Source organism: Ammospiza nelsoni, chromosome 10 (assembly GCF_027579445.1).
Source record: "Ammospiza nelsoni isolate bAmmNel1 chromosome 10, bAmmNel1.pri, whole genome shotgun sequence".
In the NCBI taxonomy this organism is placed as follows: Eukaryota; Metazoa; Chordata; class Aves; order Passeriformes; family Passerellidae; genus Ammospiza; species Ammospiza nelsoni.
The window spans coordinates 8004773-8024376 of record NC_080642.1 but is presented as its reverse complement, the minus strand read 5'-3'; the positions used below and the strand labels follow the sequence as shown (position 1 = coordinate 8024376).

The window sequence follows — 19604 nt, the reverse complement described above, 5'->3', positions numbered from 1 at the left end:
CTTCTAATACTTCTAATACCTAAGCAAAAAGTAAGTTACCATCTATAAAGCACTATAAAAAAGTGCAGTATGATCCTTCCATACAGCTGCAAGCTGAGATGCAAAAGACTGACCCCTTCAAATAATTCTATTCTTTTTATTACCAATTACTAAACATAAACATTACTGCCTTGTAAAATGGTGTCCTCACTTTTGTCATTTGAAATTAACAAGTGTATTTTGAAATGAGAACACTTCTCTGCACTAAACATGACAGCAGTGTAAGAGGGTAACTATTGGTCAAGTTGGATACAAAAGCATAACATTACCTGAGCTTTTTCAGTACTTGTTGGTTGCAGATGTCTGTACAGCACTTTCTTCACAACATCAATAAACAAACAAGCAACTACTATGAGGATTATGGCAAACCAAGCAGAACCACTTGACAACAGTTGAACAAATACAAAGTACATGTCCTGGGTATGTAAAAATGGCCTGAAAAGTTAAAAGAAGTGGCAATTACTAAAAACTTCTAGGAACAAAATACAGCACAGGCTGTCTCAAGTGTATCTTATTTTACATCAAGCAGAGACTCAGTTTGCAGAGTCACAACTGCACCATGCCCACATGAAGTCCAGGAACCTGTTGGACCTGACCTGCAAATGAGCTCCAGGGAATGGGGGTACTGAACTTTGGAGAAAAAGGTTCTGATTTAATTTTAAATTGTGCTGCAGAGAATCAATCACCACTCTATCTCTCTAGACTCCAAATTACAAGCAAAAATACTTCACTTTACTGATTCAAAATCCATCATCTTTATTTCTGTTGCAATTATTCACCTATTACATAGCACCTTGGGAACCTATTTACTTAAAAATGCCTTTATAGTTAGAGGCTGTCAGAGACAGATACTGTGTGTCCTTGAGCACAGGACAGCACAGCAACACTTCTTACATTTTTCAAACAATCACAAAAAACAAGTGGCCAGTCTAGATTTAAGTGGCCAGTCTAGATCTTTTTACCACAAACCTGTCACAAAATTCAGAGCAAGATGGTAGAACATAATATTTCAGTGTTTTTTAGCTTCATTGATATTACATGTGATAAAAAGGATGGGGGCAAATCACTTACCAGATAATTCCCCCATAAAACAAGGAGAATATGAAATAAAATACAATGGATCCCCAAGTAACAAAATGGTTTATCCATGTCCAGAAGTGAGTTTCTAGTGCCATCTAAAACAGAGATAACTTCAGTGAGCTTCTGTTTTCCACCCACTTCACAAAAAATTATAAATACCAGTCAGAACACACTTATGAACTTCCAGCCCAAACACTAAATATTGTTGTAACACATAAAAACTGAAGAAAAATTTCAACCACTGTTTAAACTAAACATAAAAATCACTCATCTGGAATCCTCAAGAATCAGTAACTTTGGAATCTATTTTAAATTACTGCTTTATTACACATTTGCCTACACATCCAAGCCCAAAGAGCAGTGTGATATCATACCTTCATCGTAACAGTTATAACCATAACGGTGAAGACCAAAGTACCAAATGTCCAGTTCCCAAACATCTAAGAAAATGGCAAGGCAAAAATCATGGAAGAAAAAAACCATCAGTTAAGGGCATTCACAGTGAGTTAAATTTTTCTCAAGTCAGCTACACTAAAGAAATAAGACATAAGCTTGTGACAAGTAATCATCATGAAAAAAGCAAGGAGGATACAACACAAACTACCAGAAAAAATACAGGTTATGATAAGAGCATAAATAACAACCCTCTTTCTTCTTAGTTCAAAACAAATAATCACAAAGGCTACATGAAATACAGAAAAAAAAAGGCCAAAAAAGGAATATGAAATGATAGGGAAATGTAGACACCAATTTGATCAATTCATTATTAGTGTCCAATAGAAAGGAAATATTGGGTGGAAGGTATTCACTTTAAGTGCAAAACACTTTTCAGTTTAAACACTTCCAGATAATTTTAAACATGCAGCATCAAATGAAGTTTCACTTTTAACCCCAAGCACGATTATACAATTCAAAAATAATGGTGCCATTGTATTTTACTAAGAAAATTCTAAGGAAAAGACACTTTGTTTCAAGGCTAATAACACACAAAATTAAGCTCTAATTCTGAAACACTGAAATCTGTCACTTTTGTATTCTCTTGTGCTCATAAATTAAACTATCAAAACTCTGAACAAGGTCTACAACAATAAAATCTCAGCTCTGACAACCAAGCAGGGATGCTGAGATTGTATCTATCTACACACATGCTACTCAGGGCTGCCATTCTATACCAGGTCCAGCCTGGAACTGGCTGGGGGATCATGGGGAAGATTTTGCTGTTTCACAGCTGGTTTTGCCACTGACAAACTGAACAATGACCAAATCCTCAACTCTGTGATTACTGGCAGCAGACTAAGCAAGCAAGGACAGAGGTACCACATGCAGACAGGCAACCAGGGTTGTCCTAGAGCTGATGTGTCAGTACAGCACAGGGGCACGGAACTGGGATTCACACAGTTGTAGTTCTTGTTGCAGAGCTCTGACAAAAAATCCCAACAGCCTGAGGAGAGATCTCACAACTGCTTCTCTCATCTATACATAAGGTACAAAACAGAGGCAGCCATGAGTCTGGATTTACTGATAATTTTAAAGATCTTTGTGATAACATGCCTTTTTGAAGCCTTGGATTTACTTGTCCCACCAACAGTAATGGTTAACAAGTTAACAGTAATGGTTAACAGTAATGGTCAACAACAGCTTGTTGTTAACTGCTGCAATATTCACCTTAAAAGTAAAATTAAACTTCTCCTGAGTGACCTGTGAAAGAAAGTGTCTTTGCTAACACTGCTCTCAATGGTCACAGAGTTAGAATGCAAAACACACACAGGTTCTTGCCACCATTTTATTTTTGAACACATTTACACTGCGGATGCTGCATCCTTTAATCCTATGAAGTAACAGATACAATATCTTGTATCTCCTCCTCTTCTAAACTCTTACCATTTGCCTGTTAGGTTTCAATATCTGACGACATGCACAGCATGAAAAAGGGGGGAGAAAAAAGAACTAAAAGATCAAGTTGTTGCACAATGTGTTGAGGTAAGCCTAAAGCACCAGCATTAACAAAGTATTTACAGTCTCTTCTATTCTGCTGTGCTCTGAACTGAGAACTTGGAATGGAAACCTGAGGCCTTGCACTAACACTACCCTGTACCACACATCTGTACAGGTGATCACTTCTTGAGGACTTAAGAAAGCACTTCAGCAGCACACAAAATCCTCTTGCCCTTAATTTCGGCCTTTCCAGGCACACATTAAATTTGCAAGAAACTATGCAATGCAGATATTTCACTGCAACACAGTTCTACCAGTTCTAATCAACATCTTTTAGCAAACACAGAGTAAGTAAAACCCAGAAAAATCTTAGAATTCATTTGAAGTCATATCACATAAGAAGCTAGAGGGCAGCTGCCAATTCCCCAAACCAAACAGTTGTTACTAAATACAATGGGAGAAGTCTCTTCTTGCCCCGTGGATATTTACTAAGCAATTCTGAAGTGAGGCGCTTTGACAACTGAAGATGGATGCACCACACACACTGATTCATAGTCTAAAATTACCTCATTACAAGAGTCCTGAAGGACCTTTACCAGCTCAAAAGAATTTCAAATCCCACAGCTTGTAACAAATGACAAGAGAGGACACACTCATGCCTCAGCTGGGAAGAGACATTTTAGTCTAAAGCACAACTATTTTAATATTCTTATCAATCATCTGATGATGGAATGGCTGCTCCAGGTGGCTGCACTGCTCTCCCTTCACTGCTCCTCCCTCTGCCTGCAGCCCCTCAGGACCATTCTGTTCCCTGCCTGAACATCACTGCATTTCTGACTAAACTTCCTGAGCTCACACCCACTCCCTGGCACCAGGTGACACTGGGAATTCAGCAGGATGCTGCTTTTCTCCTTTGTGCCCTAACTTGCATCTCTGCCAAGCATTATGAGAATTGGCAAGTTCTTCATGCCAGTATTAAGTATGGCATAATGAGAAGGAAGTGTATTTTTCCATTACTACCCATGTTTAAGAAGGGAAAAATCAGTATCTAATTGTTTTAAATTGAGTTAAGTAAGTCAGAACCAAGGGAAATAAGGAAACAGACTTTTAATGGTTTTGTTCAAGCTTTAGAGTTTTTTGTAAATGATTCTCCCTGTGAATTTTAACATCTTTAAAATAAAAAGTGTCAAATTAGTGTATGATGATTTCATTATGTATGGCCTTAAAAACACTTATTGAATAAACAGCATAATTTAAAGTAGCTTGCACTAAATTTAGAAAAATTCAGAGTAAATAAAATAACATTTTCAGGAGAAGCTTTAAGACTTTTGTCAACTTTCAGCCTAACTTTATAACAGTTACTGAAGAGAAGCCATTGCTTCTCTTGCTTGACATTGCAATTAAGTTCAATTCAAAATGAGTTTTGAATGAATAAATATAAATTCTAATTTGCTGACATTATGAAATAGCATTTTGACAAAACAGTTTATGAAATACAACAAAGTTTAAGACAACCACGATACATCTATTATTATGAAAGATATGTTCTTCAGGGACATATGCTTTCTGACAACACCTTACAGTTTCCATGCTAAGAAATGTTACTTTTGAGAGCACACACAAATACTGACAAAGAATCTTTGATAACTGTAATTCATAAAAACAAAATTTTTTGGACACAGGAGGATTTTTCAAAAAAGCACTAAGAAACACCAACAAAAACACAGTGGTAGAATAACACTTATGATATTGTACCTGGCCATTTCCCAGCAGAGAAGTGTCTTCTCCCATTAGAAGATACGAGCCATAAAAGAAAACAAATGCATGAAAGAAGCCCAAGATGGTCCAGTAAAGAAATGGTTTAAACCCCAGATGGGCATTTTTACTGATGTCTCTGCAGAAATAAAACAGATTTGGATTTCATACTGTCCATAACCATCAGCTATCCACACTGCATGACTGTTACTGCTTTGAATAAATATAACTTTCAACTGTACCAAGACACATTAAACAAATGCTGACATATGAAAAAAAATACATAAATCATGGGGAAAAAAAAAACCCTCTGAGCTCTCAAGATTTGGCTCTGCTTTAACGAGAGGTCACCAACGGCCAGGGTCTCTAATGGGTCAAATTCAGAATAGCATAAACTAGAATTCTTGTCCCTGGAGGTGGAACTGAAAGAGGAAGAAAAAGCCAGATCTCCTGATACTTACCCCTTGCTCTGCTCAAAAGACCTTTACAAAAAGAGAAACATCTGAGAGGAGACATCTCTTTTTTACAAAACTATATATTTTTTACTCCAAAAAGTATGCAGTGCAACATGCTACCACTGGGAGGACATCTAATTCTGCAGGAAATCACTCCTCTTAGTAAAGGATTTTTTGTGGTGATTCCCCCTAATCATGGTGTCCTAGTTTTTCATTCTCCTTGTCTGAGTGATTTTCATCTCCTACATGTAATGGAGGAGAAGGCTGCCAATCATGTAAGCTGACCAAGTGCTCAGTGCTCTTCACTCGTAACATGGTTGACATAAAAAGACACATCTCTTAAAATATTCCTTTTAATTAACTTTTAGGATGAGAACTATGTAGCTTCAATTCTTCCTCATCAAGATAGTTACTAAAAATGCCTAAATTACAGATCATTATTGTAGCAAGTTCAGAGCTGTGCAGATGCCACTGCTGCTGCAGAGGATGTGTCCCTGTGGGAACAGATGCAGGACATACATACCTGTAGAGCACAGGTTTACTCTGCAATACATGCGGGTGCACATGCTGCTCAAAAAGACTGTAGATGAGGACAGGCAGGGAAGTGAAACAAATATTGTACAAAGTCAGGTATACACTGTCATAGAGCGTCTGCAAAGGAAAGCAAAAAGCATTTTATGCCTTGGAATTGATAAAGATTTATTAGCACACTTATAGCAGCATTGATTGACCGGTTACATTAATTTGCTAGTTAGGAAAACAGCTGCACTCACATAACAATCTAATAACATCAGCTATCAATTACAGAAAATGAAGCTGGGTATTTGCTAAGTGTAATATCTCTACTGCTCCTTGTGTCACCCTCCTATTTTCTTGATTATGGACCTCAAGTGCTTCACAGACAAGGCGACAGGCATTCTATACTTACTTGTTGTGAAAACAAACAGAAGAACTGATATAAAAATTGTGGTGTAATAAAGCACACATTCTGAAATAAAGAGAAATTAAGGAAATAGTTAATCCTTAGTACATGCCTCACGGCCCTAAAAGAAATTGCTAACTCTTAGAAGCTGCTAAAAATACACAGGGAGAACACAAAGCCTTTCAGCATTTTACTTAGCAAAGTAAAGCAAGTTGCTTTTCTTGAGAGGATATTTTGTTTATCCTTTGGGACAATGAATCTGAAAAGTATGAGCTTAACTGTATGTGCTTGATGAGCACATCTCACTACAGGAGTCTAAGTAGTAATTAAGTAGAAGAAATCCCTTAATTTTCCCCTTCAGCTTATTTTTAAGAATTTCTTTGCAGAATAGTTTCCACATTTTATTCAATAAAGCTGTGATGTGCTCATGTGAATTTGTTGCACAGAAGCAAACAAAGAAGAAACCAAAATATAACACCATGCTCTTGCCATTAAATGAAAGAAATCAACTTCAAAAGGGACTTGGGAGCCAAAGCTGAAATCCCAGATAAAATTCAATAAAGATAGTGAGTTTTGACTTGTTTGAAAACTGATGAACAAGTGAAAAAACCCAAAAGCACCCCAACCAACCAAACAAAATCCGTGCTTTAAGAAAACGAACACATTAGCCTCTCAGCCAAGATAAACTCACTGCAGTATTTAAAGCCTATTTCTAGGTGGAAAGACTAAACAATTTCACAGTTAAACTAATGCATTTTGTTGTAAAAGATAAAATAAAAAAGCTCAGAACACATGTTTAAACAGAGATATTTAACCTGATCCTAACAAAAGTCTCAGATCTGAAACAAAAAAACTCACCTTATAAAAAAAGTACTGTACAAGGGTTGCTATTCTAATATAGTAAAAGTGCCCATGAACAAAAAGCAACTTGGAGAGGAATTTAAATCGTGCTATTGCATAGTCACTATTTCTTACAGCTTGCCTTCCTTCCTTGCCCATGATTCCTGTAATGTTTGGAAAACAAAACACAAAACAGGTCAAGTGTAACAAAAACTGAAGTTTAAAAAACCCAACACCATACATCTCAAGCTACAGTTCTGTTTTCCTTCACTTTAACACCGTAAGGATTTCAGCAGCATTGCAAAGGAAGATACTCCTCACACTTAAAACTAAAGGAAGCTGCTCATCTGATGCAGATTCAAATAAAGAAGCCCCAAGTGGTGGAGACAGAAGGAAGTTACCTATGCCAACATGTGCCTCCTGGATCATGCTCACATCATTAGCACCATCCCCGATCGCCAACGTTATGGGCTTCTCCGGAGAGGTTTTTAACAGTCGAACCACCTGGAAAAAGAAAATGAAACACTTTCAGATCAGACAGTCTACCTGCAAACCATGTCATCAATTCCCAAGTAGCTCAGTTAATTGCCTATCTGTAGATATAATTAATATGTTTTATGAACATACATGTTTGGGTAAAAAATATCTTTGGCATATCACATGCATACATTAATTCCTTCTTTAGAAAAGCTGCCTGTTTTGGAGCACAAGCTTGATTTAAATATTATATCTGCCTTGAGCCTATTTTCCTGTTCTTATTTCAATGTTCTGTTACAACTCTTAGTTTGCTGCTTTATCATACAAAACAAAGTCAAGTAAAATTGAGAACTGAAAATTCACGTACAGACTAATACAGATTTAATGCCCTTTAATTAACCCAGATTCCTCATATTTATAATTAATGGAACTCATCCAGGTGAAAGAAGAATTTGAAAAAGCGAATGTATTAGCTAAAATATCAATATGCCATTATTAAGGAAAATAGCTTCTTTCTAAAGCAACTTCATTATCATCAAGAGGTATCCTCAACTGACAAAGAAACAGAAGATATGACAGAATGAGGGAAAAAACTGTTGACATGCAAGGCCCTAAAATACTCAGAAGAGAAGCAGTGATAACAGACCTTCAATGTAAGTGTCAATAATATTCTAAATACAAAGGAGTTAGTTAGATGAAGCTTTTGGTTAAGGAGAATTAGTGATTCATTAACCTCCCACAGAGCCCTAGCTTAAGGTAGAAGCTTCACTAATTCAGTTGTAAGTGGGCTGCAGGTAAGACACGAATGCAGATCAAGAGGTTTTCCAAAATCAAGAAATAAATATGTATGAAAAAACATTTTCCCCCTCAAGTTCCAGAAACTCCAAAGTGGAAATATCAATGGAGCAACTGCATGAAGTTAAGTAGACACAAAAAACTGTATTGGAGTAATTGAGTTGTGGCTGGCAGTGTCAGGGCACTGATTCACAGGAGCGGGAATTCACTTCACACAAAGAACACAACAGTGATTAAACAAAGTCCACAGCTCAGACAAATCCACCTGATTGTGGGAATACATTCCCTAATTGCAGGTATTAATACTCAAGTTTAAAGGTTCCCCATTCCCAAGGGCTAATTATTTCAAACACGTTTAGTATTAGATCCCAGGAAGCAGCCTTAGAGAGGTAACAAGGCTGCAGCACATCACCCAGATCAGTCCTCTTGAGATCCCCAAGGCCTGGGTAATTTGGACAGACAAACATCTATGTGAAAAGGTCAAGACAAAGCCTTTAGCAAATTTTAACAGCAGCAGTCAGCAGCAGCTCCAAATGACTGAAATGAAGATGTTTAAACAAGGTTTTGAGTCATAAAACATACCAAAATTAGTAGTGAGACCACTAACCAAACATTAACATGCATTATAATTAAAGATGCAGGAAATATTAAGCCAAGTTCCAGCTTAATCTTGGAATAAACCTCACAAAAAGGCTGCCTACTGCAAAAAATAATGTGCAAGACTAGACTAAACTGCCCTGCACTTCCTTCCCTATCCCTCAAGTTGTATGGCATTTGTCTTGGTGATTTATATACTCCAATATTTGAAATTAAAAATTCACTGCAATTAAAATTACATTTTGCTGTATTTCATGACTCAAGACAGGGAATAATCTCCATTATCTGCTGGTGAGGAGAAGAATTGAGAAAAGCAGTACAAAACATTATAAATCAAGTTAAATGACAAAATAAGAACAAGGACACGACAGTGACAAATAACTGCAACTTAAAGAGACAGGATGGCAAAAATTTCAGCCAAAAGAATGTACAGAGCTGACACATCCAACAGATTGGTTTATTCAGTGTAGCAACGCTATCTTTCAACATTTCACTGAAACTAATACTATACCAGGTGAACAGTTCTATACTGAAGTGATTCCAAAGACTGCATGAGAACTCTGGAAGGAAGAGTGACCTCCAAACAGGTCACTCCTATTACAGCAGAACAGCCTGCCTCTTGAACATCTAATACCTCACAGAAGGGTTTCCTAGTGCTTTAGGGTAAAGAGATGTCTTTTCATTAAGAGAAATTTTCAAAAGGAAAAAAAATATTATAGTCCTTCAGAGCTTAGCATTCTGGAGTTAAAAAAAAATAAATCACAAAATCTGATTTTGAATCTTATCCAACACATATTTGAGTAAAATTCAGTATATGTGAATGAAAAATGATAGTAAAAGAGAGCATTAAGGCAAACCTTTCCTGGAGACTAGGCCTTGTCTTCCCTTCTACTTCTTCCTCAAACTTGGGGTATTTTTAAAGTATTTAGAGAAGCACAGTATTCTCCTTACAGGTTCATGAATTTTCAATTTAGTTTTTTTTGGTTTGGAGAAGTGGTGGAGCAGCTAAGGCAAACCCATGTAGGAGACTGGGAGAACTGCTGCCTTACTGAACACTCAAGAGGCAGAATAAAGATGAGCTTGGTGGCAGTATTTTGATTTCTCCATCCACTTGCAAATTTTCAAACACAAATGTAGAAACTTCTGAGCAATCTACTCTAGATCTGAATTTAACAATGATTCAGAGGTCACAAAAAGGGTCAGACAAACAAACAAAGCAGTGTCAGACATCCCTGCCTCCTCAAAGCATGACAAAAATAATTCAAAGGCAATCCTGTCCATATTCTCACTTACCTTTGCTTTCTGAAGGGGTGCCATGCGACAGCACAACACTGCAGAACAGTTTTTGCAAACTTCCATGAACAGTTTTTCATGTTCCCTGAGTGCAAGAGAGAGGCTGGTCCCATCCACAACCAGTCCATGCTGGATAACATGGTCTTCCTTTATTCTATTTGGGGACAAAAATGTTAAATGTTACAGTGTTAACAGTAAAATCCCAATTTTGCTATAAACTATGTTGTTGGCCAGACAATAAGCAAAGGAGTTAATCTGTCAGACAGACTACTTTTTCCAGTCTGTAATGATATTAATATATGATTTTTTTAAAGACAATTTTTTTGTTTGGCACATGCATCAAAGAGACTGCCATAAAATTTAAGAATGAAAGCAACCCAAGCTGAGATCATCACTGAGATAGTGACTTCTCAGGTATTTTACCTCTTGGCTAGCTGCCTCAGCTGTTCTGCACAGGTACTGTCTGACTTGTGCTGCACAAGCTCAAGGATGTTCATGGTTCTGTGAAAGTGTCCACAGGATAAACTGACACTAACAGCTGTTTCGTGCTTGTCTCCAGTGAGCACCCACACTTTGATACCAGCCAGCCTGAGGGCTTCTATAGTTTCTTGGACTTTCTCCTGCAGTCTAGAAACAAGAAAAATATTAAATAACCAACTGAACACTTTACAAACAAAAGAGCTCATACTGTAACTCCATGCTACCACTGCAACCCCACTGTCATGGTGAGTTAAGTCTGCCTTTCCAATGTTACATGTATTTTCAGAGAATCATAGTCTGGCAAATGATATTCTGTTACCAGCAACAAAACAAAGGCTTTGATGAAACAAAAACTAAACTTCAATCCTTCTAAAGGGATCAAAAATTTGTACTAAGCACGTCTTGATTTAAACTAGGCACTGCCACTGCATTTCAGAAGCTTTAAAACAGTCCACAATAATTCCTGGCTACTGTGGTGCATGAAAAGCTTCTCAAGCCCCATGTGCTCACTTCAGTGCACAACACACCGTGTGACATACAGAGCACAAGCAGAATGTTTTGCAAAGGAGCTGTATGTAGAAGCTTTCCTAACAAATTTGCTATTACACTAAATATTTGTTGCAATTATTCCATTTCACATACATGACATCTCTCCTGATGAAACACACTGTACGTCACCGTTATTAAGACAGAATCAGTTGGTACAAGTTTTGTTTTGAATCTGCCTCAGTCCAAAGGTAAATATACTAAAGAAGAATAGCACAGAACTTTTGGTCACAGTGTGAGAGTTTTTCACACTTCATATTTCAAGTATAAATCCTAAACTCGTTGGGTTTGAGTGCAGATAGCAATAACTCCACGGCATACTTGTCTTCTACTCCTGTAGCCCCAAGCAACTCCAGATCCCTTTCTATGAAGTTGAACACATCTGCTAATTTCTCTTCCCGCTGCTGTAAGGCAGTCCTGGCCTCATGAAGGCGTTTGCCAATTTCTTGGTACTCCTCAGGTGTGAATCTTCTGTAGGCCACACACAAAGTTCTTAGGCCTTTCTGCAAGAAAATAAAAGACTTCATTCAGAGTAGCCAAGTTTCTGATCTAACAAGAAGGTGTCACCAGCAATTTTTTCACTTCAAGTCACAATTTATCCTGCATGAATTTTCTTCTGTTCAGCTGAGGCTGGGAGTTGGGCAAGCCTACACCCTTACCAAAGCAAATTCATCCACATGTATCCTTGTTTTATCTATTTCTCCACTCTTGCTGCGAGGAAGAATGGAAGATTCTGCTCCCTTTGTGAATAAAAGCTTCTCCCCTAGAAAGTCAAATAGAACTGAAATTAAAAATAATGTTGTTTAAGAAGTTCTCAAGTGCTGCTTGTGCAATTTCTGATCACGCACCTGAGGGACTCTCTACAATGACACTCATTCGTCTGCGATTTGGATCAAACTCCAAAACATGAAGCAATTTATACCTGCATTTTGTATTTTAAAAGAGGGAACAGGAAGAAAACATTTTTAGAAATAAACTTCCAAAGACAATTACTTATAAATAGACTCTTACACCACAGACCTTTCCTCAAAGTGTTATTTTTGTATACAACTCTGAAAGCAATGCTATCACTGCTGAACAAAAATCATTGATCATTGCTTTTTATGAATTTATATATGCTTAATTCCATTATGTAAGAATAAAAGGTTCTTCTACCAACAGGAATAGCTTTCTGGGTACTAACTTGACATTTGGCAATTACAAGCAGCTCCTATCTATTTCTTCATCCTTCTGTCATTATTTCAAGTATAACTTTGAAAACTACATTTTGTTTCTGACAAATCTGTAAAAAATCTAGACTGTTAAAAAAGTGTGTGTGCCCTGGTAAGTGGATTAATTTTTGTTATATTACCACTAGCTTAGCAAATTAATTTTAGGCATTTAAATTCAAAGTACTGCCAACTAGCTGACACAGATCAAATGAGTAAAAGGAGCTATGGAATACTGCACATATACAGTTATTAATAATTTGTACTCATTTTAGGAAAGTTTAAAACATCTGATTAGATTATGCACAGACGAGACTGATTCTGGGAATTTCGAGAGCTGAAACAAGACTTGAATAAGCAATTCAGTTTTCCAACTCTGCTACAGTCCCAACCTTTGAGGAATGGGCAAAGATACAAACTGTTACAACACACACCTACACAGAGTAACTCACACAAAATTCTTGCATCTCAGCTACAATTGGTAAGGAATAAGATGCAAGCTGTCTTGAAGACATCAAGGGAAAAGCATTAAACAGAGCACGCTGTGGAAAGGCAAGGTTTGCTTATGAACAAAGAGGATTAAGAGGAGAACATTACATTAATCTTCACTAATGTTCTAGCCTTCAAAATAATCAAGGAAAAAAAACAAATACCTCTCTGGTTTTCCAAGACTTTTTACTTCCATACTGTCTCCACTAATTCCAGTAAATACTACTCCAACCCTAAAAGTAAAGAAAATATACACTTAATTATGTCTTTAGACAAAACGCCTATTAATGGAGGGAGGGGAAGATGGCAGGGAAGAAAAGGACAGACTCTTACACCCCATTACTTACCCTGCTTCTAGGAAAAACTAAGAATGCCCATTTCTGCAGTATTTTATTCACATTATACCCTGACCACTGTAATTTCTCAAGTATTTTCATAAGTATTTCAAATCATCACTTTATAATACACCGAGGGGGTTGAGGATTTTACATTTGAATGTTTTCCCAGTAAGGTGACAGTGCCAGGCCCTGCTCTTCACCATTCTAAGGTTGCCTTGCAGGCAATTCCTGTGTCAGACAGGCCTGGCAGTGCTGCTCACCGGCTCGCAGCTTCCACCAAAGCCTTCTCATCTGGGGAAGAAGCATAATATTCCAGGGGGGATGTTATTCCATTGGCATGCCAGGGACCATCAGCACCATCTGTCTGATCTGCATTGATCTGCACTGTATGGCACAGACAAACTGCTTTCAAGAAGAGCTCTTCCTCTTTCACCTAGAAGAAAGAAAAAACTTGATTTGTAACATTTGTAACATTTACATATCAACCCAGTTTTGAACACATTTAAGGGAAAAGTGGTTTTACTTACAAATCTGCCAAGCATTTCATGTTAAATAATCACATCTCAACATGTTTAATAAATATTATTTGTTCAGTGACACTTGAAAGCTTCCAACTATTCAGAAATTCTGATTTATGTTTGGGTTGGGGTTTTTTTATGCTAATGGTACAAGAATATATCTCTGAAATAAAACACTTTCAAACTAGAATGACTAATGGTGGGAAAACCAAAGGGCCTTACCAAACCATGCCTATTTCCATCTGGAGAATCTTCAGAAAATCCCTCTGGAGTTAGTTTACCATTGACCTCTTGGTACTTTATGCCATTAATAGAGCACTCCCGAAACTGCATCTCATTTTCAGTTAATGTGCCAGTTTTGTCTGTAAACACATACTCTACCTTTTGTGAAATAAAACAAAAAAAACCACTTTGGAATTGCATGTACTTGTTAAAAGAAAAAAGATACAATCATCTCCACTCACACTTTCTTTTACACACATTTTTTTAATCATATAAGAATTTTAACTTCTGCTATCACATCTTTATACCTTATTTTAAAATTAATCAGAAATCATATCACAAGAAATAAAAATCCCACAGTAACAAATTTTAATATTAAAAACTAAGTAGAAAATAGATGAAAAAAACCCAACAGACAACATATTTTTTACCTGCCCCAATTCCTCATTGAGGTCTGAAGTATTTACTTGTGCTCTCTGGTTTGTTTCTTCATGATAGAGGTCAAGATCCCAGCCAATAAAAAAAGACCCAAGAAATTTCTGCATCTCAACAGTCACATAGAGTGAAATGGGTATGATAAAATTGTAAAGTACCAGAAAAGCAAGAAAATCTGAAATAAATCTCAGGATCTACAAGAGAAAAAAAGAAAAAGTGAAGATTACCACAGTGATCAGGTGAAACCTGATGACATATTATGCTTCAATATGCATGAAAAATGACAAACTGGGAGAGCCAGAGAAGCCCAAGTCCCCCACACACACGAGAGAGACAACACTCCAGTGACAACACAGGCATTTGCAGGCTGCCCCAGTAACACACCTCCACACTGATGCAAAAAGTCTGCCTTAAGCTCTGACTGCAGGTTTCAATTCACAAGTTCATTAATTTTTGTCTCTCTGTTGAATCTGTCAGGAGGGCTGCCAATTAATATTAACTGTCATGGTGATTCTGTTTTCCATCTCTGAATGAGTTCGGTCTGAGAAATCATATGTATTCCCCATTCCATCAAACAGCATCATTCATGGAAGCTTTTCTAAGGAATCCTAAACTGTGAAACCAAACAAGTGATTTTCCAGACTGTCAGAGGAATCTGGAAGCACTCTGTTGTTTCAGGACAGCAAAGTGTCAAAAGTGTTCCTGTCTGCTGGTATTCCCAAGTGATTTGGGTGATCCAGATCACACAAAAAGAAAGGGACCACATGGATTTCTTTTATGCCTCTTCAAATCATTGTGTTCCACACACACATTTCAGGCAAACACCAATGTGACAGGAGAGAAACTTCTTTTTACTAGGTATGATAATTTTAACAAACCATGAAATGCAACACTAGAGTCTCTTTTTCATCTGCACAACAAGCTCAGTATCTAAACTGTACCTTGGAAAGACTCTTACCAACACTTGAATATTGAGCAAGGGAGACTAGAGATGACAAAAACCTCTTTTAACTCCACCAGGTATTGGTGCAGGAGAACATTTTAAATAAAGGAAGCATAAAAGTAGTCAACAATTTGCAAAGTTAAATAATGTCTATTCTTCCTCTTTAGGGAGCATTGCTGTAAGTATTTAATAAATAATTAAAATAGCTGACAAAAACTCAGCAAGCTCTGTGCCTAAAGAGATCTTCCAAACTAAACCAGAAAAGACAGACAGAAAGTGAGAGCAGTAATTCATCTAAGAGAGGTAGTGACAACTACTTAAGTTAGAGAGCTTCTTCAAGCAATGGCAATGAAAAAACCATCTGCATACACAGGAGGAGATGGACAGGGAAAGAACTCTGAGTAAGGATGTCAGCATGCTGAGAAATGAAAAGCAGATTGTAGAAGTCAACATGGGAGACAGAAAAACAAAGACATGACAGAAGGAGAATGACGCTGCAGAAACACACATGGCTCTCTACACTCCTGATGGCAAAGGAATGGAAAGATTGAGGAAATACTTATCCCTGCCCTATTCAGAACTGAAAGGCTCCACAGGCTAGACTAACTTGCATAGCAATTATTTCAGATTAAGCTCCTGAACTGCTTTGGACAAAGGCAGACTCATACAGAAATCAAAAATTAAAGAGAACACAGAAAAATACAGACTAATTGAAAAAAGAGATACTTTTCAGAGCCACAGATTTCAGGGACACTTTAAAGTATCCCTTCAATCTCTAAAGAGAACCGAGCAGGCAAGCAGGAGCTTGAGCAAAATTACAGCCATACAAAATTGCCCAAATCATCTCAACATCACAGAATGTACAAAATTCCCAAACTGTGAAATCACTGCAATAGAACATACACAAGAACAGCCATCCTTGTCCTCTTTTCCTTTATGGAATGACAAAAGACATCCTAAAGAACAATAATTAGAACATGGACCATCAGAAATATGTTCTAACAGCCTTTTCAAAAGTTTTCAAAAAGTCTGGTCTTTTCATAAAGGAAGGAAAGGTCCAAATAGTAACAGAGATAGAAATATTTCTACACAATGGTGAGGCTACGTGGGACTAACTCAAAAATCACTGAGACAACATCACAGAGACTTGCAAGGGGATCATGTGGTGGTTACACATAGAATAGAGACATAATATATATGACATTGATGTATATTGGTTGAGTGTTCCTCAGATATGCACCCAGGCAGAACTACTTTACCTTACTGCTGTTTCTTTCATGCTCTGTTTTTTCATTATACCAAGGCTCATCCCATTTCTCTTCAGCTTGCCATGCATACTTTAAAATAGTGCTTAGAATGGCTTCAAAGAGGAGGATTATTAGATAAATAATCAAAAAGGAATTCATGGACCTATAAAGAGGCAAAAAATAAAGCAAGACATTTTAGTTTATTTTACTTCATCTGTTGACACAGTGTGGTTACATGAATTGATGAAAAACTTGCTGGACTTTTTTTAGAAAGTGTAGCCTGTGCTTGATACAGATATAAAGTTTCTATGCAACAAGCAGGCGACAGAATGGGGAAGAAATTCTACATCTGACTAAGCTAAACTCTCTACATAGCAATATGAAGACTAGATTAAGATGCAGGACCACCCCAACAGCTGACTTGTGTCACACCTACAGTCCCACACTGCTCCTTTTTCCCCAAGGAGCTTGCAAGGCTGTGCAGGCAGTACAAACAAGCACAGCAGAACCCCATGGCTGCACTTTTTCCTCAGTTAGAAGAGCACTGCCATGTGCAGCTGAGCATTTAACCCAGGCCAGGCTACAGCAGGATAGTCACACCTGCTTCTTGCTCTGTAACCAGCCAGACCATCCTTCCTGCCCATGCTTTGATGACTGAACTCCTCCTGTGCTACACATGTATGTAGCTATATATTTGCACAAGAATGCCAGGGGGCTCTCTCAGATTTTTAGTAACTGGAATAAAGGCAACATATCAGAACTCCTTTTCCTTTTAAAATAAATCATGAGACTCAATATAAATATCTATCATAGTAATAACTATCCTGCAACCAGGAGCAAGCTTGGATATTTCCACTTTGTACACTACTAAAGGATGTAATATCAAAAAATAGATTTTATCTTTATAGCTTCCTACTGAAGGCAAGGCAATAAATACTCTCTTCTCTTTGCCTATAACTCAATGATGAGACCACCAGGGTTTTAAGGCTACACAGGAAAAAGTAAGTTAAAGCTCTACAAATAAGAGAGATATTAGAAAATAAACATACTTTTCTACTGCTGACCGTTTCTGAGATTTACTCTTGTAATTTAATGCCATCTTTGTCTCCATACCTGTATACACAGCAACACCTGGGAAGGAAAGGGGGAAGAGTCAGACTTCATTTTCTTCATAAATACAATCTGCAGAATTTTTCATTTTGAGAGATACAGGATAAAAGCAAAAGGTGGTACTACTTCTGTGTTTACTATGAGACAGTATTTTGTACTATTTGCAAGACTTTTCTGTAGTAAAAGAGTATTACTGAAGTAATTTTAACACCTACTTTAACACTCTTCATTATTATGACTGTACTGCTCTTCAATATGTATTTTATGGAAATCAGCATGGTAAATCTCAGGAGAAAGCCTTCAACAATAGGTAACAGTAAGAACAGTCATTTATCCATTGAAGTTAAGTTATTCCTTTATCAAACCACTTCAAATATTTTCACAGAGCAGAGCTGGAACTTTATATCCTTAGAGGTTCTTCAGCATAATATCATTACTTTCATCTATAATCATATCCCCTCAGGTAACAGTCAGCAAGATTATTACAATTTCTTCAGTGCAAGTAGAATTAAAACACAGTTCATCAACATGCTTTAAGAAGAGAATACTCTTTAAATATTTAGATGTCTACAAACCAAATATTTCTTTAGTGTTTTTTAATCTTGCTCCACGAAGTAAGAGGCTTTCAGGCCCAAGAGGTCTAAAAAGAAACAGACATATCAGCATGTGAACATCAGCTGTTCTGTACTCTGGAGAAGTACTGAAATCCAGTTTCCTATGCAAAGCTGTCCTATATCCCCTACAAATTCCCAATGCAGCAACTCAATCAGTGATCTTACCCCTTTCACCACACCTCCCACGTCTCCACAGAGCTCTCTGTTTCCTTTCATGTCTCCTTTGGTCACTGCCATACGCCCCCACCACTGTTCCATATCCCATAATACTGACTGAGCTAAATATTCCAAATGGCTGCTTCAGACAGACACACAAGGTGCTTGGGAAGGAAGCAGGCAAGAAACCAGTGGAGCTCACAGTGCACCCAAAGTGCTGGTTTAGGTTTGGCTAATTTACCAATCCTCTACCCCTCTGTCAGACTGAAATGATCTAGAAAATTCAAAAGCTATTCATACCAAAGAAACAAACAATTAGATGGATACCATGGCAGCAATGCCAATTTTTTTTTCATAACACAGAGATCAAATTTCAGGAGGTAAAATAGATGTTTTTTCCTCACATCTATTACAATACAATAACACATTAATTTCTTTGGCAAAGTTCATCACAAGCAGCGCTGTGAAAATAAAGGTCTAGTTAGAAACAAGGTTACTATAAGGTTAGAACCATATGTTCTACTGCAGCAGCTGTACCATCTTTAGAAACTGCCAGCAGGGTTGTTAGAAATTTTAAAAGAAGTATTTTTTCCATTATTTCAAATGAAAGCAGAAATTTAACAACTGCAGCAGCCAGACTGACACATTAGGTAGAAATAAAAGAATTAGAAGTTCAGATGCTAAGTGCTTTGGCATGCAAGCCCTTGGGTTTACCCTATTTTTCCTTAGCTGTGCCACATGCAGGCCATGATCACTAGTAGATAAACAAAGCTCTTAAATTTGAAGTCCCTTTGAAAGTATAATCTGAAGTTACTCAAAAGAGCCAAAATCAAATCCACAACCCACCTCCCACAGTCAAAAAATTAACTTAAATGTTACTGCAAATGTAACAGTTACCATCACAAATACCACGTGTACCAATTATACACACAGATTATCATGGATTCTTTAAATTAAACATACCTATGTTAATATTTTAGGCTATACTCAGACTTTAAGTGAAAATTTGAACTAAAAGCGACTAAATGCTTGAGCATTTAAAATTTTCATATAAGAAACATAATTTATATTTCTAGATTCAATTTTATAAAATCAGCCTGACTCAAAATA

General features: G+C 37.2%; 1 protein-coding gene across 7 annotated transcripts in view; it reads right to left on the bottom strand.

Annotated features, from left to right (window-relative positions):
• Positions 1–19604, bottom strand: part of ATP11B (ATPase phospholipid transporting 11B (putative)) — a 65948-nt gene that overhangs the window by 19735 nt on the left and 26609 nt on the right. For all 7 annotated transcript variants that reach the window (XM_059478909.1, XM_059478907.1, XM_059478906.1 and 4 more), the window contains exons 9-28: positions 18300–18364; positions 17664–17745; positions 16627–16777; positions 14421–14618; positions 13990–14148; positions 13510–13682; positions 13076–13144; positions 12063–12136; positions 11874–11977; positions 11536–11717; positions 10612–10815; positions 10189–10342; positions 7428–7530; positions 7045–7190; positions 6193–6252; positions 5788–5915; positions 4810–4948; positions 1494–1559; positions 1111–1214; positions 309–474 (exon numbers count right to left, since the gene is read on the bottom strand). In XM_059478909.1, the coding sequence (XP_059334892.1) occupies positions 309–474; positions 1111–1214; positions 1494–1559; positions 4810–4948; positions 5788–5915; positions 6193–6252; positions 7045–7190; positions 7428–7530; positions 10189–10342; positions 10612–10815; positions 11536–11717; positions 11874–11977; positions 12063–12136; positions 13076–13144; positions 13510–13682; positions 13990–14148; positions 14421–14618; positions 16627–16777; positions 17664–17745; positions 18300–18364 (2527 nt within the window). The remainder of the gene's footprint in view (positions 1–308; positions 475–1110; positions 1215–1493; positions 1560–4809; positions 4949–5787; positions 5916–6192; positions 6253–7044; positions 7191–7427; positions 7531–10188; positions 10343–10611; positions 10816–11535; positions 11718–11873; positions 11978–12062; positions 12137–13075; positions 13145–13509; positions 13683–13989; positions 14149–14420; positions 14619–16626; positions 16778–17663; positions 17746–18299; positions 18365–19604) is intronic.